Below are 21791 nucleotides of genomic sequence, written 5' to 3'. Positions count from 1 at the left end.
TTTGGGAACTCCTCCACTAATTTTGTCTACCCCATATCCAAAACTGACTCGAACTCGGGATCTTCTGTCTTACGTTCTCCAAAACCATGCTGACTGTGGGGGCCGGGTTCTGGTCGCTGTTTCGTCGCTACAAACCGAGTCCGACCACTGGCAGACCAAACATGTTCCCCAAAATCTCCAACAGGTTTTGCCAGGTTTCGCTTGGTCTATGGAGTGCCCTTCTACTGGATACCTTTAAAAGCTGCTCAACTGGGGAGATATGGCTTCATTCCACCAACCATCTTTCGGCCGAGTTGAGAAACCGACTCTTCGTCCACAGCGTTCAACCAGATCACCTTTTTTCGTCCGTCTTTCAGTATGCACCCAATCGCACTCCCTCTCTCGGTTCTAGTCGCAGCCCTTCCCTTCTTGACGGGTTCTGGAGCTCAATCGCTCTCGGAGTCGCTCTCCCAATCACCCACAATATCTGCACCCTCCGGGTCTAGCACTGCTGGAGGTGGTGGTGGTGGCCAGTCCGGAGGAGCCGGAAGCCAAACCTTCCAGCTGCAGGATTACTTGACGTTCCTCAATTCCTCTGGCTACACCTCTCTCTCGAGGGCCATCGAGCAAGCCGACCAGACCCAGAACGGTCAAGAGTGGATCGCGCAATTATCCAACGGAAATTGGACTGTGTTCGCACCCACGAACGACGCTTGTGAGTGACTTTTAATATTAGCGCTAACGCCGACTCGTTACTGATACAAACGTTCAGTTTCTTCAGTGTCGCAAGACGTTTCGGGGAATGCCTCCACTCTCGCCGACTATCTTTCATACCACTACGTCTACGGCGACTTGCACAACGTTACGGCCTCTCGTGACAGCGGTGGATCTGGCCAGGGAACGTCGTCTAGCACGAGTCAAGCTGCATCAGCCATGGTCTTTCCCCGCCAGCAAGGACAGGGAGGTGGCGGTCAGAACAATCTCCAGCTCTTGTCCAGCATCTATCCCAACGACACCATCGGCCGTACCGCGCTCAGCTCTCCTCAGTTTGTCCGACTGGAAGGTGACAAGAACCAAGTGTTGGGTTGGACGCGGAATTCGCCCAGCGATCCCGTGTACATCCTCAACCAAATGTCCGTTAACTCATTTATCCTTTCTCCTTGAGTTCTGTCCGACATTGTAATTTGACACAGGTCGCAAAACGGTAACACGACTGTGAACAACGGTACTCGTTGGCGCAATTTGGCCATTTTTGAGGTGGATGGTGTCTTCGTTCCACCTGGAAACCTCTCCACTGCGTTGAGTGCCGTTGGTGACACACCGCTAGTCGCGTTTGGCGACCGAGTCCACATCTCTGGACCTGGTGGGTCCAACGCTACAGCCATCCAGACCCTCAACCAAGCCCGCGGTTTCACCCTGTTCGCACCTGCCTCCAGGGCTTTCACCTCGCAAGTGAACCAAACTCTCCAGAGTATCCAATCAGACGATCAAGACGACTTCAGGAACGCTTTCCAGAACCATGTATGTTATCCCATTGGCCTAACGCTTCCGTTCGCTCTGACACGCTCCTTACAGTACGTGAACGGTTCGACTGTATATTCCCCCACCCTGCGCGAATACGCAGCAAACAGCACAACCGGAGACGACGACAACTGGCCACGACTCATCAGCGCAGCAGGCGAACCATTCATCTTCCAGTCCAACGACACCGGGCTTTACGTGCGCGTTAGCGATGATGCGACTGCCCGAATCGTCCGTTCCGACATCCTCGTCGAGAACGGTGTTGTGCACCTCGTCGATGGTGCGCTCATCAGCACCGACGATAGCGACGACACGGCTAGTTCTGCGTTTGCCTCTGCTAGCTCTGCGGCCGCGCAGACTTCCACTGATACACGGGTTATTATCTTCCCTACCCCCACGGGTGGTGTTGCGCGAGGCAGTCCGACAGGGAGTGTGACGGGTACTGCTATTTCAGCCACGCCTTCGAGTTTCCGCATTCGACGAGCTTTGAAGGTTTAAAGGCATGGATTCTTTTTCCGGTCTTTCTTTCGCATTTACCCTTATTTCTTTTCAATTCTGCATAACGTCCTGGGAAACGACGTTGTATGTATATCACGCCTGATTGTGTATTCGACCATTTAGTTTTTCAAACTCATTGCGATTTATTTCAACCTCTTTGCAGCTCAAGTGGCCCTCCAAGCATTCTCACCCTTCCAACGGCGGTTGGGCTTGAGACACTAGAGCGCGGGAAATTCTACCACCCGCTTCTTACCTGGCTACCTCGACCATCTTACTCGCATCACAGCAAGACTACGCCATAATGTCCAACCGGTTATACAATATGTGTGGATCTATGTTTCCTGCATAGATTCATGTTCTCCCGCGTATGACAACACGCCTAGCATGACCGGAAGACAACCCGATTCTGAAGGCTTGCGCCATACGAACGACCAAAGGCACCATTTGGGTAGTAAACTCATTCCTGGGGTTAAATCTCTCCTATCTCTGTTCACGGGTGCTGGAATGGCGTCTACCAGTGACCATCTTACTCCAAGATGGCTCTATCGTCGGAAATTAGCCGCCATACGTCCAAAATGCCTATAAAAGCGACAGGAAGGAAGTCCAGCTGCCATCACAAACACCTCTTCATCTGCAATGGCTCCCTCTGTCGCTGAAATCCCTACTGCTACGGTTGATACCGTCACCAAGAATGTGGCCAAACTCGCCGTTAGCGCCGTCCCTAACGCCAGCCTCGAGGGTAAACATGACGATGTGGGTTTTATTTCTTCTCTTAACCCCGAGAATCGCTATGCTGACTTTATGTCCAGGGACCCTCTTACCCCTACTACTACCCCCACTACGACCTGAACGAGAAGTGGGAGCCTCTTGAGGTTCGCGGTAAGTTGTCCTACACTCATGCTTTATCGTACGCCTCGTTCAACGGATTACTTCCATCACACCAGAGTTCTCCGACCCTGGCCTGCGAGCCAACCCCGCCAAACCCAACCTCCTCAACGAGAACGCCAAACTCCGCCACCTCAGCCCATATATCGGTACCGAGATCCAAGGCGTTCAGATCTCCCAACTCTCCAAGGAAGGCCTCGACGAACTCGCACTGCTCACCGCCGAGCGCAAGGTTCTCGTCTTCCGCAACCAAGACTTCAAGGACCTTGGCCCCGAGCGCCAGATCGAAATCGCCAGCCACTTTGGTCCCATCCACAGGCACCCCACGTCTGGCAACGTCAAGGGCTTCCCTGAGTTCCATGTCGTCTACCGTGACCCCTCTCATGACCACTTCAAGGAGTACATTGGTGGCGACCGAATCAACCTCACCAGCTGGCACTCTGATGTCTCCTACGAGAAGCAGCCCCCTGGCACGACTTTCTTCTTCATCCTCGATCAGGTTTGTGAACCGCTAATGCTGCAAGTTCGATCATCTGACCTTTGTACTCGAGTTTAGCCCGAAACCGGTGGTGACACCCTGTTCGCCTCCCAAGTCGAGGCGTACAGCCGACTCTCGGACGAATTCAAGAAGAGGTTGGAAGGACTCCGTGTCGTCCACTCCGCCGTCCGACAAGCCGAATTCTCTCGACGCATCGGTGGGCCTGTTCGCCGCGAACCCATCGAGACTGAGGTGGTTATATCCTTTCCCTCTCTTGCACGCTCGCGCATCTCATACGCCTTCTTCGTAGCACCCCATCGTCCGCGTCCACCCTGTAACCGGAGAAAAGGCCCTCTACATCAACCAAGGCTTCGCCCGACGCATCGTTGGACTTAAGCAAGAAGAATCCGACTTCCTTCTCAAATTCCTGTTCGACCACATCGCCAAGGGCGCGGACTTCCAGATCCGTGCCAGCTACGAGCCTGGAACTGTTGTTGTCTGGGTACGTTTAGTCTCCTCTTTCTGTGCCTTTGGATTGCCCTGTTAATGTTCTTTTTCCTCAGGACAACCGAGTTACGGTCCACTCTGCTACCCCTGACTTTAGCCCCACCTTCCGACGACACGCTGTCCGCCTTACTCCTCAGGCTGAGGTTCCCACTGCTCCTGCTTCACCTTAAGATTCGATACTGGCCATATCAATGTACTCTACTATGCAAACCATGTACCATTAGCTGCAAATGTCACTGCATTGACCACATACAACACAAATTGGCGCTGAGATGGACCCCATCAGCCCGACGATTACCGAATAAAGTAAGGGCCCGTTCAGGTGCTCGGAGAGCGTCGGGGTTCGTAGGTACGGAAATGGAAACACGGTGTAATCTGATTCCCACGGCGCCTGTCGGGTTCCGCGCATTAGGTCTTGTTATTATCGTTCATCTTTGCTCTGAAAAATAGATAAAGCGCAGGAATTACGTGTTTTTAAGGTCGTATATTGGCACTATAAAAAAAGAATCGAAAAAGTACGCCAAATGTGGCCAAAAAGGAGGGAAAACGGTGGTGAACCCGACGCACCCAGAGCGCCGGAATGGTTCCGAGCCAGAATGGATCGGGTACTTTCCGCCAGGTGCATCAACATGCAATCAACCGGCATTTTCGGTGACCCGACCTCCGAACTTACTTATTTTGGTAAGACCCTCCGGGAGCATTCCCCTCAAGGGCCATTCAATGGCACTGCGAGCAATGGCATTGAGAGTAAGTAATACTTAGAACGAGCCTATCAAGAGGCCAGTGGTAATAATGGATGCCCACAATGAGGCCCTCATTATTCGTTCTTTCCTAGATCTCACCCTCCAAGTCTCCGGGCTCTCAGCGGCTTGCGCAGTGCGCGTGAGCAATGGAGCGCAGTTCTGGTGCGCCATTCCGTCACTCCTGCGACTGAAATATTCCAATTTCTTCCTGCAGCTCAACAGTAGCGGGTCTCTGAGCGCTCAGGGGCTTGCGCAGTGCGCATGAGGCGCAGTTAGACTGGTACACGCCATTCTGGCTCGGAAACACGGCGCCTGGCGGCCGCTTCCCACAAGTCGATAAGTGCCGGACTCCGATTCAAAAGAAATGATCCCCGAAGCTTTTCGGACGGTTTCCCGTCAAGGTCAATTCCCCCGCCAAAATCCTTCCCCTACCCGACGCTTCCGGAGCACCTGAACGGCTAAGAGATCCCTAAATGGTGCAGAGCGCGACGACCTGCACTTCTTGGCAATGTACCAAAGGAACCGCGAAGCCAAAGACGCTCCATCTTCACCGTGAGCAAGTTCCGGTCCATGCAGAAGTTTCGATTAGTGGTAAATAGGCTAGGAGTTGTACGAATAAACAAACTAAAGGCTCGAAGATGATCGACAAATGAACGTCACGCCCGTACCATGAACGAGACATAGATCGTCCGTCCTACCCACAGGACAATAACCTCCACCCGTCGCCTTCCGGCTCTTCCAATTCGTCCAAACCTTCCTCACTCTTGATCATCGTCATCCGAGCGGTGATCAGACCCTTCTTCCCCGTATTCTTCCGCCTCTTCTAACTCGCTCAATTCCTTCGAAGACAATGTCGCCGAACCCCCCGTGGCTTGATGCCTATGTCAGGAGAAACGTTCAATCATGAACACCATCGTCACACTGCCAACGGACTTACATTTGCTTGACATGGTCTTCAACCGTGAAATGGCCATCGAAGACGGGGAACGTCCGGGAAACCTTCGCCATTCGATAGCAGGGGCCACAGTAGGCTAAGAGCTCGCCGTCGTACCGATCTTCAGGGTGCTCGTTGTAATAGAACTCATGGTCAATAGATTTGAAAAGCTCTCCGCTATCCTCAGGCTCTTTGCTGCTTATTTTGATGAGCTTTTTGTAGCGCTCTTTAGCGTGAACGTTGATCAGGATGTTGGGCTTTGTCCCAAGCTCAATTCTAGCACAAGGTTAGCTTTAGGATACGGAAAAAGAGGAACGACATATGTAACCTACTTTCGTTCCTGCGCGCCTTTGAGGATCTTTTCGTAATAGTCCTGTTCAGCAATGATGTGTGTAACCTGCGAGAGCAGAGATCGTTAGCTTCAGTGTCGACCCATAGCGAACCACGGCTTACCAGCTCACAGAGCCTCATAGCTTTCCCTTTGGGATCCCATCCGCATTTGCACACCAACCGACCCTCCACGGAGCCAATAGTCGCACGGGATACATCTCTAGCATACCCAAGAGCTTCCAAAACGTCCTCAGCAACCTCTATAAACCGGCTGTCCACCTTTGGCGACCTCGCATGGCTGCTAATCTCGGGGTAATTGAATAGTCCCGGGCGCCTGAAGAGGCCGCAACAGTCATATTTACTGCTCTTGCACGACAATAGCGTCGAAGCGCGCAAGAGGATAGTCGGTTTCGGTTGGGATTTGTACTCGGGACGGACTGTGCAGATGAGGTCGTAGAGTGCGTCGGGCGATCCGTTTTCCACCTCCAGCAAGAGATTACCGAAATACTTTTCTGAAAACGCGCATGTCTGGGCTCCGGCAGGGAGAGGTTGGGGCACCGCCTCATCCGATGCTAGCAGAGCCGCGAAATGGTCCCGATACTCGCCCAGCTGCTCCAGTTCATCGAATGTCTCCGGTAGCGATACTGACCACGGTAGAGCCTCCCTGAACGCACTGTAGGTGGACCGCAGGTATTTGGAAAAGGGCTCTGACCGACTGTCTCGGGCCTTCAACCTGGCAAAGGCGTCCCTGTGCTTCCAGTCCAACATAGCTGGAACCGACTGTGAAGATAGTACATACTCAGGGACTCTGCGAGGTGTGAACCAAAGCTTCAGAGGACGCACCGACATCAATTGTGTCATCAACCGCTTCCTTTGCCTGAGGAACATTCCCTTTTCGTAGGCGGTTCGGAGGTCTTTCATGCCGTCAATGACAAACTTCACGTCTCCATGGAAGTAGACATGGTTTTCAAGATGATCTTTCACCTTACACCTGCAAGGTGGATCGTACTTGCAGTGAAAGAGAAGGCTTGGTACTATCTTTTTGTAATTAGCCTCGCCTTCTTTCTCGATGATCTGGTGGCCGTCAACAATGCTACACAAATTTAAGTCCATTGCGCATGACAAGTAGCATGGACAGTGACTGACTTGGAGACTTTGCAGACGTTGCAGAGCATGAGCCTCAGGCCCCAGAAGCGGGTGATACCCGCTGTCGCGTTGCAAATCTATGAAAGTGCAGGTCAGTCTCGAGAAACACCCTGTCCAAAGATACCGTTCCACCATACCATACAAAATTCTTGCAGCAGAAAACAAATGAACTCCTGGGCTGTCATGTCGCTGGGACGCCTCGGGAGTTCAGGATCAAGTAAAAGCACTTTCTCCCATGTTCTCTGTGAATTGGGAGACGACAACACTTCGCGAACATGGTTCGTCGCGCGTGAAAGGCTCAACAAATCTCTGGGTTTCAAGTACCGAGAGACCTAGGTTTTCGTCAACTTCGTTTTTCATCACTTCTCTTTGTCTGACACTGACCTCCAGGACCACGCTCGGAGGCAGCGCATTCAGATAATAACGCGCCGGGGCCGCCGGTGCGATAGGGCGACCCGCCTTTTTGCCTTCAGGCTGCTTTGGTTGGATGAGATGTTTTAGTCGGTCTATTGATTCGGTTAAGGCAGGTCTATTTGATAAATCAAAATCTTACCTTGCAGCGCGTAGCCTTCAGGCTCAGATTCAGACATCTCTGTGTTCGCTGGCAAAGATCAATCCACGATTGACGTGACGGTCATGTCGCCCGACGCGAACACGCCAAGCTTTCGCGTCTCACGGTCATGCAATCACGCGACGCGCCCCTATCGGTACCTGTCGCGACGCGTCTGAACACGCAATATAATGAGAGAAGACGGAGGGATTTCACTAAACGTCAAATTGTGTATTCCTGTATGAGAATTGGTAACGAGATGTAATATACAGTATCTGGTACACTGACAGACGGAAAGAGTAGGGGTTGGCGTCTTCATCCTAGTAGCACACTTGTTCGATACATAAGGAAGATAAAGCTCCAAAAAGTTGAGAACAAATCAAAAATCAAACGAGTCGTTGAGGTAGATCAGTTTCCTCGAGTGTAGCCATGCCTAACTCTTTCCTACTCGTCCTCCGAGTGCAGATTTGGCCCCTCTTGCTCTTTCAGCTCATCAAGCTCTTGGGGCGATAGAACCACGTTTGTATCCCCGTCTTCCACTTCATGCCTAAGTCACGTATATTCGGTCAGGTTCCATAATGATGACCAAAAGAAAAAGCAGAACTGGAATGAAAACTCACATTCGTTCCAAATGGTCACTAATGGTGAACCATCCATCGATTATAGGGAACGTTCGTTCTACTCCCCCCATTCGATAGCAGGGTCCACAATATGACAGAAGATCGTTGTCGTAGTTGAGATCAGGGTCGCCCCAACCGTACGTGAAAGGCGTTTCAAAGAGATCTGCGGTAATCAAAGACTCTTCGTCGCGGATTTCGATGAGATCCTTGTACCGTTCTTTGGCATGAACATTAATCAGGATATTGGGCTTTGTTCCCAGTTTGATTCTAACGCAAACGACGGAATTTGGATTAGTACGAAGGAACAAACGAGCCCTAAGTACTAGACAACTCACTTTCGTTTCTCTGCACCCCTGAGGATCTTATTGAAGTAGTCCTGTTCAAAAACGATATGTGTAACCTGCGTATACGTGAATCAGCTGACACTACTGATGCAAAGAGCGTTAAGGCTTACCAGCTCACAGAACGCCATAGTGGTACCTTTGGCGTCCCAGCCACACGTACACATCCACCGGTTCCCCACGGAATGGATGGCAACCCTGGACGCATCTCTAGCAAAACCAAAGGCCTCCAGGACATCTTCAGCCCGTCAATAAACCGACTCTCCACCTTCGGCGACTGCGCCCGACGTTCAATTTCGGGGTAAGGAAACAGACCCGCGCGCTTGAAAAGACCGCAACACCCATAGCGATCGTTGTCGCAGGAGAACAACGTCGAAGCGCGAAACAAGACGGTGTGCTTGGGTTGGGAGCGGTATTCTGGTCGCGCTTGGCAGAGCAAGTCGTAGAGTGCGTCTGAGGATCCCGGGGTCATGTCCAGGACGATAGACCCGAAGAAAGCTTCGGAGAATGGGCACGTCGTGGCACCGGGATAGAGAGGCACCGGTACCGGTGTATCCGACGCCAGTAATGCTCTGAAGTGGGTCTGGTATACGTCCAGCTCTTCTAGTGCCTGGAATGAACCAGGGAGCTTTGAAGGTATCGCGTTCCTGAAGGAGTTGTACGCCGACTTGAGCCTAGCTGAAAACGGCCCTGACCAACTATCCGAGGCCATTAACCTAGAAAAGGCGTCTTTCCGCATCCAGTCTATCATTGGCTTGACCGTCTATCACCATGTTCATTCAATATCACGTAGAAGATGGCAAGAGTACTGAAACAAACTCACCGACGCGACCTCCACGACCAGTTGTTTCCTTTGCTTAAGGAACTTGGTCTTGTCATCCCTGGCGAGGTCTTTCATACCTTCTACGACAAACGCCACGTCTCCCTGGAAGTAGACGTGGTTCTGAAGGTTATCTTTCACCTTACACCGACAAGGCGGGTCGTGCTTGCAATGGAAGAACAGGGTCGAAACTATCCTCCTGTATATTCCGTTACCGTTCTTCTCCATGATGTGATGCCCGTCAATAATGCTGCCAAGCATGAGTTGGTCTGCTCATGGAAAACACGCATGAAGACTAACTTGGGAGCTTTGCAAGTGTTGCATAACATGAGCCTCAAGCCCCAGAAGCGAGTGATATTCTCCGTCGCGTTGCAGATCTAAGAACATTCAGTTTAGTCGGACACAATCTTGATATAATGCAAAATTCTTGAAGGACAAAACAGATAAACTCCTGCGCCGTCATATCACACGGGCATTCGGGAGAATCTGGATCAAGCAACAGCGCCTTCTCCCATATCTTCTGGGAATTCGGAGACGACAACACCTCGTGAACATGGTTAGTCGAGCGCAAGTGTAAGGGCGGGCCTTACACGATCACGTGTAGTCATTCCATCTCATTAGACTGCCCGCCCACACAAGTAGTATCACCTTATCTCTCTTGTACGTGTACTCGAAAAACCGCTATAGACTCGATTCATACGCATTAGACGCATTGTGAGTGTTTGCTGTTCTCCTGTTTCTTAAGGAGAACAGATTTCCACTTTTTTTTGCGTATTTCCAAACGAGTCTATCACGCCAACTGTTGGGCGTGGTATCGGCGCCTTGCGCGCTTGAACGATTGAACGATTGGACGGTAGCGAAGCTACAAGAACGACAGACGTACCAGAATGGTAGACAGCCTCGAATTGCGAGGAAGAACGTTAGAACGAACGGTGCCCGTGCGTAAAGCGCGGAGAACCAGAAAGAATCAGACGACGACGACGATGGACTCGCCTCAGCGGGGACGCCAAATCATCCAAAACGACGACGATCCCATCGCAGACGAAGAATTGCTCAAGGCGTGCGGGCTAATACCCGCCGTCGAAGGCGAGACTTCACTCTGCACGGATATTGACGACGACGAACCCTTACCCGAATTATCTTCGATTTTTGATGATTCTTCTGATGATGAAAGTGACGAAGAACCTTTTGATATTACCCCGCCTTTGATTGTTCAAACTCACGTTGACTTTGACAATTGGGGTACTGACGCCGACGTTCAACAGAATTCAAAAATGTCGTACAACACCCGAATGGCCACGATCAAAGACAACGGGAAACACTTCCCAACCCTTACCGCAGGGAAGTGCACGATCGATATCCTCGATAGGTTCCAAACCGCTTGTGAAAACAAGGCCATTCAGAGAGGCATCGAGGACAACAAAGTCGTGAAGCATTTGTTCGGATGCTTTGAAGACCATCGCGTCATCACTTGGATCGCCGCCAATAGGGCCACCCTTGCGACCGTCGACATCACCGAGTTCATGAAGCAACTGAAGGAATTATTGTTGGACAGGGACTGGGCCACGGAATGGAAACGTAAGGTTTCCAACAGGCGTCAGAAGGAAACCGAGTCGTTCGAGGATTTCGCCAACGAAGTCATTTATTGGAACAGCCTCCTCCGTGGCACGGAAAAGATTCGTACCAACGAACGTTTGAAGGACCTCCTTTTCGCCAACTGCCTGGACGAGATCTCCGACGAATACCAGAACTCCGATATCCCGGAACAGTTTGAGAACGCCGACTTCGACGAAATCGCCGTCTTCAACGAGTGGATCCGAAAAGTTATCGGCGTCGACAAGAAGATCGCTCGACTTCGTGCGCTGTCCAGGAAACTCTTCGAGGCAGAGAGGGCCACTAAGAAGCCTCGTACGAACAATGCCAGCGGACCTTCGGACGGTAATCGAGCTGGTCGTCGCGCTGATTGGGTCCCGAACCTCACCGAAGACGAGAAGGACATCCTCGGTAAGCATGGTGGTTGTTTCAAGTGTCGACAGTTCTACGCCGGCCATCGATGGGCCAACTGCCCGAACGGTTATCCGACCCTGAAGGATTACAAGAAGATTACCCCCGAAATGGCTGCCGATGCCAAGAAGAAACGCGACAACACCACCAACAATGCCTCCGCTGCCAAGGGCAAGGCTGTAGCTGCTGTCTTGCCTTCCGACGACTTCGAATACGAGGACTCCTCCTCGGAGGAATCGGGTGGACAAAACACCTCGGGAGAGATTTTGGAGGAGAACGAAGATGAGAACGAGGACGACGTGAGTGATCCAACTACATCAATCCATTTGTTGTGGAAAGCCTGCATGGCGGGTACCTCTGATTTCCCGGAGGATGTACTGACGATGTTCGACACCGGATGCCACACAGTCTTAATGGACTCCAAAGTCGCGACAAAGCACGGATTGAAGAGATACCCCTTGAAATCCCCCTTACCTGTGAACCCCGCCTTCATCACTTCCGACGACGCCGAGCCTTTTTCCCTGACGCAATTCGTAAAGTTTGACTTGTGGTCCAATGATAATGTTTTTGTTTCCAAACGTTTCAAGGCGATTCTGGTCGACAATCTTTGCGTGGACATCTTATTGGGTCTCCCTTGGCTGGAAGCCCACAACATTGTAATCGACTGCGCCAATCGTAAGTGCTTCGTCAAAGACGGTTATAACTTCATCGTTCCACAACAGGTCAGTCGCCCCAAAATCCTCCCTCGGTCTGGGAGAGAACGAACACAAAAGCTCCGCCGCGACTGGAAGGTTATGATCGCCGAGCTCAAAAAGGTATTGAAGCCCATCAGAGATCTGGTGGACCAACGATGGGAACGTAGACCGAAGCAACGGTTCATCAAGGCCATGGTCGGTGCCATCAAAGCTGCTGTTATCAATGTCGAGCTCAAGGACAAGGCCGACAAGTTACGAGATGAGTTCGCCGACTTGTTCCAACCGATACCCCATGCTTCTCAACTCCCCGACCAGGTTACGGCTTCTATCACGCTCAAAGACGCCACGAAAGCCATCGAGACTCGGACGTATAGCTGCCCTAGAAAATTCCGCGACGCCTGGCAGAAGCTCATCGACGAGCACCTTAAGGCAGGAAGAATTCGTCCATCAAACTCGCCTCACGCGTCACCTTCTTTCATTATTCCAAAAGCCGACCCTTCTGCGCCACCTCGCTGGGTAAACGATTATCGACAGCTAAATGCCAACTCAGTTGCGGATAAGAACCCTTTGCCTCGGATAGACGACATCCTCGCCGATTGTGGCAAAGGTAAGATCTTTTCCAAACTTGACATGACGAATTCCTTTTTCCAGACTCGAATGCGCCCGGAAGACGTCAAATGGACGGCTGTGACAACCCCCTTCGGCCTCTACGAGTGGTTGGTCATGCCCATGGGTTTCAAGAACGCGCCAGCCATTCACCAACGCAGAGTATCGGAGGCCTTGAAGCAGTACATTGGGAAGTTCTGCCACGTTTACCTTGACGACATTATCATTTGGTCAAAGGATGCCGCCACCCACGAAAAACACGTACGCCTAATTTTGGAAGCCCTTAGGAAGAACAAGTTGTACCTCAACGGTAAAAAGTCCAAATTCTTCTGCGAATCGGTTGACTTCTTAGGTCACATCGTGTCGAAAGACGGCATCCGTCCAGATGGCTCCAAGATCGAGCGAGTAATCAACTGGCCAGTCCCCAAAAATTCCTCCGACGTTCGACGATTCCTAGGGTTGGTGCGTTACCTCGGAAACTTTCTTCCTGACCTCGCTAGGTGGACATCGGTCTTGAATCCCCTCACGAAGAAGGAATATGACCGCAATTGGCCGGGTTGGACGACAGAACACGGCCGTGCGTTTGAAGAAATCAAGAAGCTTGTAGTCTCGAGCGACTGTCTTACCACCATAGACCACGATAACCCGGGTGAGAACAAGATTTTCGTTACCACAGACGCTTCTGAAAAACGCACAGGTGCCGTTCTCTCCTTCGGTCCTACATGGGAGACGGCTCGTCCAGTCGCCTTCGACTCAACTCCCTTAAAGAAAGCAGAACTCAATTACCCGACCCACGAGAAAGAACTCTTGGCCATCGTCAACGCCTTAAAGAAATGGAGAGCGGATTTGCTCGGTGAGAATTTCTACATTTACACTGACCATAAAACTCTCGAATTTTTCCAGACCCAAAAGGAACTTTCGCGTCGGCAGGCACGGTGGATGGAGTACATGCTCCAATTCGACGGCAAAATCGTCTATGTCAAAGGAGAAGACAACGTCGTCGCCGACGCACTGTCCCGCATGCCCACAGTTGACGACAGTGCAGAAGCCCAACGAACAGCTAAGGAATTCTTCCAATGGGAAGACGGTCAGAATTTATCGAAGACCTCCGTGGCGGTTCTATTCACTCCTAAAGGTGCGGGTATCGACGTTTGCGCGATGACTGAAGCACTTGCATCCGCCAGGTTCAAAAAGGTGGAGGAGAAGCCGAAATCATTGTCCTTGGACGACTCCTTCGTCAGAGACTTGATTCGCGGTTATCAACTCGATCCTTGGTGTAGGAAATTCGAAACAGCCGCGAAGGGAATGGCCGCCTTCAAGAAACGCAATGGATTGTGGTTCGTCAACGACAGGCTTGTGGTGCCCAAGTATTCCAACTGTCGCTCTATCGTTTTCCAACTGGCTCACGACCGACTGGGACATTTCGGATTCGAGAAGGCCTACTCCGCCATCAAGAACGAATACTACTGGCCTGGTATGCGCACAGACTTGGAAAAGGGATACATTCCCGGATGCGAAGCCTGCCAAAGAAATAAGGATAGCACCACGAAACGAGCAGGTCCCTTACATCCACTTCCTGTTCCAGATGGTCGCGGTGAATCCATCGCAATGGATTTCATTGGTCCCCTTCCTGTCGATGAGGGCTACGACATGCTCTTGACTATCACTGACCGTATGGGATGCGATATTCAACTGATCCCGGTGAAGTCCAATATTTCTTCCGAAGAACTTGCTAACATTTTCTTTGACAAGTGGTACTGTGAAAACGGAATGCCCGCCCACATTACTTCGGATCGCGATAAGCTTTTCACCTCTAAATTTTGGAAAGCTTTACATACACTGACGGGCGTTAAACTCCAGCTTTCCACGGCTTATCACCCAGAGACCGATGGCTCGAGCGAGCGCACGAACAAAACAATCATACAAAGTCTTCGATTCTGGGTAGACAGGAACCAAAAGGGCTGGGTTAAAGCTTTACCTCGCGTCAGATTTGCGCTGATGAACACGGTCAATTCCTCCACAGGCTTCACCCCCTTCCAACTGAAAATGGGACGCTCTCCGCGCGTTTTCCCTTCCCTTATCCCACGAGAGGGCCAACCTAGGCTGGAAGACGTCGTCAAAGCCATCGAAAAACTTCAGAATGATGTCTCCGAGGCGCAAGACAATCTCCTGGCCGCGAAAGTCCAACAAGCACACCATGCCAATAAGAAGCGCGGACACGAACCTTCTTTCGAGCCGGGGGATCGCGTTTGGCTAACCACGCGTCATCGACGACGGGAGTATTTGTCGCGCGACAGCAAACGGGTCGCAAAGTTCATGCCCCGGTTCGATGGCCCATACACGATCCTCGATGTCAACAAGGAAAACTCCACTTACACCCTACTCCTTCCCGAACATTCCAACACTCATCCCGTTTTTCACGCGTCATTGCTGAAGAAGTGTATTCCCAACGACAACGAGAAGTGGCCCGAACGTCAACACATCATCCCTAAACCTATCGTCACCGAAACCGGTCAAGAGGAATGGGAGATCGATAGAATCCTCGATCGCAAACGAGCGGGCAAAGGGTGGAGATACCTGGTTCGTTGGGTGGGTCACGGTGCCGAGTGCGATGTGTGGCTGCCCGGGAAGGAGGTAGAGGATTGCGAAGCCCTCGACATCTTTTTGGAAGGCCTGAAGGACGTCCAAAAATCGGATGCGGAAATTGATGTTTAATTGTATTTTTTCTGTTTGTTTTTTTTTCCTTTCGAGCTACTGGGGCTAACGGTTGTCTTTTTCCCCACCGGGGTTTTTTAATGCACCACGTCAAAAATGGGCCCCTCTTTTACGATAGCCTTTGCTACGATACCTTTCCTTTTTTTCGGGGTAGGGAGGAGTGTAAGGGCGGGCCTTACACGATCACGTGTAGTCATTCCATCTCATTAGACTGCCCGCCCACACAAGTAGTATCACCTTATCTCTCTTGTACGTGTACTCGAAAAACCGCTATAGACTCGATTCATACGCATTAGACGCATTGTGAGTGTTTGCTGTTCTCCTGTTTCTTAAGGAGAACAGATTTCCAGCAAGAGGCTCAACAAATCTCTCGGTTTCAAGTATTCAGAGACCTAAGCGCTGGTCGGCTTGGTCGTCCATTACCTCTCTCCGTTATAGGCTGACCTCTAAAACCACATCCGGAGGCAGCGCGTCCAGGTAGTAACGCGCCTGAGCCGCTACCCATTCGACAGGCTTGGCCGCGCTTTGGGCCGTAGACTTTGGTTGGATGAGGCGCTTTAGACGGTCTAGTGAAACCGTTTGAGTAAGTCTATCTCTGAAGTCAAGCTCTTACCGTGCAGCGCGTATCCCTCAGGCTCACAATCGGACATCTCTGGATTCGCTGGCAAAGAACAAACTGACAGGTTGCCCAACGCGACGCGTTGAAACTTCACGCCAAGCTTTCGCGTCTCACGGTCATGCAATGATCACGCGACGGGCCCCTATAATTGTCGCCACGCGTCTCATGTTCAGTTCGGGAGATGTGAGATACTTGCGCAAGGCAATGTCGTGAAAGCCGAAGCCCCCGAGCCCTTTATATACAGCCTTTTATGTACAGTACCTCTGACCAACCTCCGACGATAACAGGGCTAAGCTAATTCTCAAACAAATATCATATTTCCGATTACTGTGGAACGCATGAAGGACCTACATTACACCCAATGGCTGTGGATTCGATTCGAAACATAAGGTCGCCTACTTTGATTGGACTGGATACAGATGGCCCACAAAACGTTCGAACCACTTGAGACTTGTTAAGTGAGAAGGAAGGGACTCCGATAATCCTAAATCACTGACATTGCGATCTATGATACATCGAGGTTCCAAACGCGGCCGTTCGGAAGACCCACATTTCAAACTATGTACCCTCCTCAACCCTTCACCGTCTTCTCAGAAGAATTAGACGAAACCGAATCAGATCTCTTTGGCTCCCTCTTCTTCCTCTCCTCCTCCTTCTTCTCCCCCTCAGCCTTCTTCACCTTCCCCTCCTCAGCCTTCTTCCCTTCAATCTTCTGCTGCTGAACTATCAGCCCCGCAACCCCATTGGACGTAATCTGTTGTTGCTGTGCAACCCATGCCGCTACCCTCCTCTGCCTTTCCTCGGCGGTAGGGTCCTGGGTCGGTGCACGAGTTCTGAGCAATACCACTCCGGCACGGCCAGGCCTTGAGCGGATTTGGAGGCTGCCCAGGGCAGAAGCTGGTAACTGCAACGGTGCGGCGGCGCTTTGCACCACTAGCGCGGCAAGGAGGAACAATATCCCACTGGCGAGAGATGGAAAGAATTGGCTGTTGTTCGACACGCGCATCGTGGGTCTTGCACCTAGTCAGAAAGGTATTCTTAATACTAATTCTCTGAATGGGCAACTCACAGAAGTATAGGAAGGGTGAGATGAACTGAAGGTCCAGCCCTCAGTACTCAGTTCCGGTGAAAGTGGAAGTTTGCGGTGTGCACCAGGCAACGTCAAGAAATTCAAGAGCGTCCTTCATCGCTTTTGTACCTCTGGCTCGGACAGGACGGCCCTACAATCCTATCGCGCGCTCGGGGTTCTCGTACAGAAATGACCACTGTACAATTGCTGTGGGTGTCATTTTGGGAGCCTACAAATACACAAAGGTCGCCTACACTTCAATTCTGATACGCTGTATATGTAAACGTTACGGAAGGCGAAGACCAGCTCAGTCGGTGGCAGGGATGGGGATTTCGGCTTGAGGAGTCAACCGCACAGCATGGCGCCTAGCAGCCTTGGCGTCGAAATCCGGGGTCGCAGAGTGGACAGTAACACGATTATCCTATCGCCACACGATCAGCTCAACTCCATAGCTACGAAACAAAAGAACTGTAACACACCCAAACAACAACAGTCCCAGGTTCATAACTAGCCCGAATCCTAAAGTCTGCGCCCTTGGCGATATGCTCGAACAAAAAGTTGAGAAGAAAGTCAGATTCCTCCTTCTTGAATCCAACGATGCTCTTGGTGAACCCCTGGTTGACGAACAGGGCTTTCTCGCCCGTGACGGGGTGCACGCGGACGACGGGGTGCTCAGTCTCGATGGGCTCGCGGCGGACGGGGCCTCCGATGCTCCTCGAGTGCTCGGCCTGCGGGACGGCAGAGTGGATAGCACGGAGGCCTACCAAGCGCTTCTTGAACTCGTCGGAGAGGCGGTTGTAGGCCTCGACCTGGGAGGTGAAGAGGGTGTCACCGCCGACCTCGGGCTGGACGAGGGATGAGTATAGTCACTAGTGAGTGCCAGGTGAGAGGAAGAACAACGTACTTGGTCGAGGATGAAGAAGAAAGTGGTACCAGGAGTTTGCTTCTCGTAGGTGACGTCCGAATGCCAGCTCGTGAGGTTGATCTTGTTGTCGAATCCACGATACCTGTTCAGTCTATCGAAGCCGGGGTCTCGGTACACGACATGGAACTCTGGGAATCCCTTCACGTTGCCCGACGTAGGATGACGCTGGATGGGCCCAAAGTGGTTCGCGATCTCAATTTGGCGCTCGGGAGTGAGGTCCTTGAAGTCCTGGTCGCGGAAGATGAGGACCTTGCGCTCGGCGGTGTAGAGAGCGAGCTCGTTGAGGCCTTCGGGGGAGAGCTGGGAGATTTGGACGTTGCGAAGTTCGGTGCCGAGGTAGGGACTGAGGTGGTGCACTTTGGTGTCGGCGTTGAGGAGGTTGGGTTTGGCCTTGTCGGCGAGGAGGCCCTTGTCGGAGAATTCTGAAGGAGAGGTTGCGGTGATTTGTTTATCATCGCGCGAAGAGGAGCGTACCAAAGATATCGGTAGGAGGGAACTTCTCGTTGGGGTCGAGGTAGGGATAGTAGAAGGGGTAGGAAGGGCCCTGCACGAAGGTATGAGCTGGGTAGGAAGGATGGTGGTGACGGCTGGGTTACCTTGTCGAGGGACGTCTCTTCCTGGGTAGGCTTGTTGGTGAGCTTCAAGTTGGCGATGTTGGCAGCGACATCAGCAACGGCCTCGGTAGGCTTCAGTTCGGAGACAGAGGGTGCCATTTGTTAATCTGGTAGTCGGTGAAGTCGTAGAAAGCTAGGGCACAGGATTGTCGAGCTTCAAGCAGGAGGGGGGCACCTTTTATACGCCGCGACGAACGTCATATCTCTACGACTGTAGTATTCAATACCCTATCATGCAATAGGTGTTGTAAACCACGCGATACGAGCACTAGCAGCAGTACATCAGTGTCCGCTATACGACTACAGAGGGAAAGATAAAGGAGGCTTACCCGTTTCCTGGGGCCTAATGACGACTGGTGGCCGTACAATGGCGCAAGAGAGAAGGGCTGGCTAGGAATTTAGTCGAATCGTGATAGATTCTCGGAGACCTAACCGACGGCTGTAAGGCTGTGAGATGATCTATATTTATGATGCGTCGGAGCCGTAGGGTCTTGTCCTCGAGGACTTAGAGGGTAGGTATCCGAAAGTTGAAGGAGCCTGTCGGCTCAGCTCGGGAGCTAGATTCTGCGCCTCACTGGTACCTCTCTGCTGCACACTGTTATCCATATGCATTGTCATAAGCAGACTGAAGATCTAGAGCGCATCTGAGTTCTAACGCTGACCTACTAAGGTCAGCCAAACTTGCCCAATACTATCGTTGTGCACTGTTGACGAGCCGACAAGGTCCCCTTCGCTGGTCTCCATTCAAGGCACAGAGGCAAGTCTCCGGATAATGCATTCCAACTCCGAAGCCGAAAAATCATATGCAGTACTGAGCAAAGTCAAGTCCAGTAACCAGTCCTAGGTTGGATCGAGGAAAGCTCAGCCGTTCTCGAAAGGATACAAGGGTCGCCCCAAATCATGACTTCTCTCTTCAACTGGTCAAGTAAACCGTAGCATGACGATAAGGCTGTCCAGTACGCTGGGCTTGGAAAGTGCTTGGGTTCGGCACGCTGCCAACGTCGACCGAGCTCCAAGAGTTCCCAAAAGGCCACTGTTGACGGAAGTCTGTCGTCACTGGGGACAAGCCGGGTCCGTTGGGTATCACGGTTTGGAGGTCTGACGAGGTTTCTTGAGACAATCAATATATAGTCTAGTGGGTCCTGGTCGTCGTCGGTCACAGCGAGGTCGAGCTGTAGGCGTCAGGCGCAGCGGCAACGACGACGGTGATTCGGACGACGGCCATGATGAGGAGTCGGTAAGTTCCGAAACTCCGCCCAAAGTTTTCCTTCCCGCCCGTTTCTGTGTTTTCAGCATCTGGTCTTTACCACCATCTTCGTCGAAAAAAGCGTCCAAAAATGTCGTCGAGCCTTAATATCAACCAGGGAGCTGACCTGACGGCACCGACGCCCCAAAATACGCCGTTGAACCAGGCCCCAATTTCCCTGGGGCTCTCAAGACCCACAGTTCCTGATATCTCTGAAGATAACGAGCAGGAAGACATTGGCGAGGTAAACGACATTGACGGGGATATGATTAAGGCTCATATGCTCGGTCTTGTCCAGGGAAGACTCGCAGAACTCGTTGGAAGGAGCTCTGGCTACATCGAGAGCCTGCCCGTCGAGATCAAGCTCAATGTCGAGGCTCTCAAAGGCGTCCAGGAGCAACAAAACGAGCTCGTCCAACAGTACAAGCTCGAATGCCTTGAGCTCGAGAAGAAGGTGCGTACCAGAATCATAAAATCGGGCCCACTCATCGACCTTTTTTTTTCTCTCTTTACCAGTACCTCAATCTTACCAAGCCTCTATATGAGCGAAGAAAAGCCATCATCAATGGCACGGCGACAGCCACCAAGGAAGAGATCGAGGCTGGCGAGAAGGTCTCTGCTGAGGACATCGAGGAATACGAGCCTCTGCCCAAGGATGCTACCCCATCCACCGACGGGATCCCCGAATTCTGGCTCACCGCTTTGCGCAACCACATTGGCCTCAACGAACTGATCACCGATCGCGATGCCGACGCCCTGAAGCATCTCACCGATATCCAGCTCGAGTACACCGCAGACGGCAAGCCTGGCTTCAAACTCCTCTTCCACTTCACCCCCAACGACTACTTTGAGAACGATGTTCTCGAGAAGACCTACTACTACCAGGAGAAGGTCGGATATGGTGGTGACTTTGTCTACGATCGTGCCATCGGTACCGATATCAAGTGGAAGGAGGACAAAGATCTCACCAAGGAGTTTGAGATCAAGAAGCAGCGCAACAAGAGTGAGTTTTGCATCCCTTTCGATCTCTTTTCTGTGCTTACCCCGCCGTTCAGCCACCAACCGCACTCGTCTTGTCCGCAAGGCCAAGCCTGCTGACTCATTCTTCAACTTCTTCTACCCTCCCGTTCCACCCAGCCCAGAGGCTATCGAGGAGGGTGAGATTGATGAGGACGAGCTCGACGAGATTGAGGAGAAGCTTGAAATCGACTACCAGATCGGCGAGGATCTGAAGGAGAAGGTGAGTATACCGTCTGTTGACACCTCGCCATTTAACTAACCTGTTGTCCATTAGATCGTTCCACGAGCCATCGACTACTTCACTGGCAAGGCCATCGAGTACGACTTTGAGGACGACGATGACTACGACCTCGGTGATGAGGACGACGACGATGATGATGATGACGATGACGAGGTTTGATCCTCTCCCTCTCCTGACTTTCCCAGCGAGGTTGACGGACTCGTTCAGGGCTCGGATTCTGACGCCCCAAGACCCGCCAAGAAGGGTGGAAACAAGGTCGACCCCGAGGAATGCAAGCAACAGTAAATCTCGCTTAATCACCACCGTCATAGCACTCCGGTGTAGATGGGTTTACATTAACCGCGGTTTCTCCCGTTAATGCCAATGCCAAAATGCTTTTTTTGGCTACTTCAACTCGCTCCCCCCTTAAGTACCTTTTTTTCGTCTATCATGTGTTCCTCCTCTTGGTCCCCAGGTCCCGTGAGCTTCATAACACTTGCACATATTGTACAAACCGACTTTTTTTTTGCTTCCCCTCCTTCATCATTGTACTACTTACTATGACTATAACGAACATCTACGTCTACTATGGTTACTATTCGCCGTGTTTCTTCTTGTTGATTTTGACTTTTTGTATTACCAGGGCAATGCTTAATGGGCGTTGTAAAAAAAGAATGTCGAATTCCTTCCTGGGAAGCGTATCGCT

General features: G+C 51.6%; 9 protein-coding genes across 9 annotated transcripts; 4 read left to right on the top strand and 5 right to left on the bottom strand.

The window, feature by feature from the left end:
* Positions 1 to 357: 357 nt before the first annotated feature.
* CC1G_05847 (hypothetical protein) lies at positions 358 to 1998 on the top strand (the record flags this gene model as incomplete). Its single annotated transcript, XM_001834658.1, has 4 exons — positions 358 to 694; positions 752 to 1112; positions 1173 to 1500; positions 1555 to 1998. The coding sequence occupies 4 exons, from the start codon at positions 358 to 360 to the stop codon at positions 1996 to 1998; spliced, it is 1470 nt and encodes a 489-aa protein (XP_001834710.1).
* Positions 1999 to 2634: 636 nt separating this feature from the next.
* On the top strand, positions 2635 to 4038 carry CC1G_05846 (alpha-ketoglutarate catabolism dioxygenase; the record flags this gene model as incomplete). The annotated part of the gene is made up of 6 exons (XM_001834657.1): positions 2635 to 2751; positions 2808 to 2877; positions 2943 to 3382; positions 3440 to 3613; positions 3672 to 3863; positions 3925 to 4038. 6 exons carry the CDS (start codon positions 2635 to 2637, stop codon positions 4036 to 4038), a joined length of 1107 nt encoding a protein of 368 aa, XP_001834709.1.
* A 459-nt stretch (positions 4039 to 4497) lies between these two features.
* Positions 4498 to 4847, top strand: CC1G_15385 (hypothetical protein; the record flags this gene model as incomplete). The annotated part of the gene is made up of 3 exons (XM_002910061.1): positions 4498 to 4615; positions 4653 to 4773; positions 4826 to 4847. The coding sequence occupies 3 exons, from the start codon at positions 4498 to 4500 to the stop codon at positions 4845 to 4847; spliced, it is 261 nt and encodes an 86-aa protein (XP_002910107.1).
* Positions 4848 to 5369: 522 nt separating this feature from the next.
* Positions 5370 to 7611, bottom strand: CC1G_05845 (hypothetical protein; the record flags this gene model as incomplete). Its single annotated transcript, XM_001834656.2, has 9 exons — positions 5370 to 5490; positions 5549 to 5821; positions 5878 to 5942; positions 5999 to 6655; positions 6719 to 6968; positions 7022 to 7098; positions 7159 to 7353; positions 7406 to 7527; positions 7575 to 7611. 9 exons carry the CDS (start codon positions 7609 to 7611, stop codon positions 5370 to 5372), a joined length of 1797 nt encoding a protein of 598 aa, XP_001834708.2.
* Positions 7612 to 8015: 404 nt separating this feature from the next.
* On the bottom strand, positions 8016 to 9580 carry CC1G_05844 (hypothetical protein; the record flags this gene model as incomplete). The annotated part of the gene is made up of 5 exons (XM_001834655.2): positions 8016 to 8118; positions 8192 to 8458; positions 8527 to 8591; positions 8654 to 9295; positions 9356 to 9580. The coding sequence occupies 5 exons, from the start codon at positions 9578 to 9580 to the stop codon at positions 8016 to 8018; spliced, it is 1302 nt and encodes a 433-aa protein (XP_001834707.2).
* Positions 9581 to 15804: 6224 nt separating this feature from the next.
* On the bottom strand, positions 15805 to 16022 carry CC1G_15384 (hypothetical protein; the record flags this gene model as incomplete). The annotated part of the gene is made up of 2 exons (XM_002910060.1): positions 15805 to 15938; positions 15986 to 16022. The coding sequence occupies 2 exons, from the start codon at positions 16020 to 16022 to the stop codon at positions 15805 to 15807; spliced, it is 171 nt and encodes a 56-aa protein (XP_002910106.1).
* A 540-nt stretch (positions 16023 to 16562) lies between these two features.
* On the bottom strand, positions 16563 to 16997 carry CC1G_05842 (hypothetical protein; the record flags this gene model as incomplete). The annotated part of the gene is made up of 1 exon (XM_001834653.1): positions 16563 to 16997. The coding sequence occupies one exon, from the start codon at positions 16995 to 16997 to the stop codon at positions 16563 to 16565; it is 435 nt and encodes a 144-aa protein (XP_001834705.1).
* A 370-nt stretch (positions 16998 to 17367) lies between these two features.
* Positions 17368 to 18698, bottom strand: CC1G_05841 (alpha-ketoglutarate catabolism dioxygenase; the record flags this gene model as incomplete). Its single annotated transcript, XM_001834652.1, has 5 exons — positions 17368 to 17481; positions 17540 to 17905; positions 17965 to 18407; positions 18460 to 18529; positions 18582 to 18698. The coding sequence occupies 5 exons, from the start codon at positions 18696 to 18698 to the stop codon at positions 17368 to 17370; spliced, it is 1110 nt and encodes a 369-aa protein (XP_001834704.1).
* A 1238-nt stretch (positions 18699 to 19936) lies between these two features.
* Positions 19937 to 21391, top strand: CC1G_05840 (nucleosome assembly protein I; the record flags this gene model as incomplete). Its single annotated transcript, XM_001834651.2, has 6 exons — positions 19937 to 20089; positions 20144 to 20299; positions 20362 to 20848; positions 20901 to 21085; positions 21140 to 21259; positions 21314 to 21391. The coding sequence occupies 6 exons, from the start codon at positions 19937 to 19939 to the stop codon at positions 21389 to 21391; spliced, it is 1179 nt and encodes a 392-aa protein (XP_001834703.2).
* Positions 21392 to 21791: the final 400 nt, after the last annotated feature.

This window comes from Coprinopsis cinerea, assembly GCF_000182895.1.
Source record: "Coprinopsis cinerea okayama7#130 chromosome 12 map unlocalized cont3.12, whole genome shotgun sequence".
Classification (NCBI taxonomy): domain Eukaryota; kingdom Fungi; phylum Basidiomycota; class Agaricomycetes; order Agaricales; family Psathyrellaceae; genus Coprinopsis; species Coprinopsis cinerea.
Note: the sequence above shows the minus strand (reverse complement) of the source record. Positions and strands in the feature narration are given on the sequence as shown.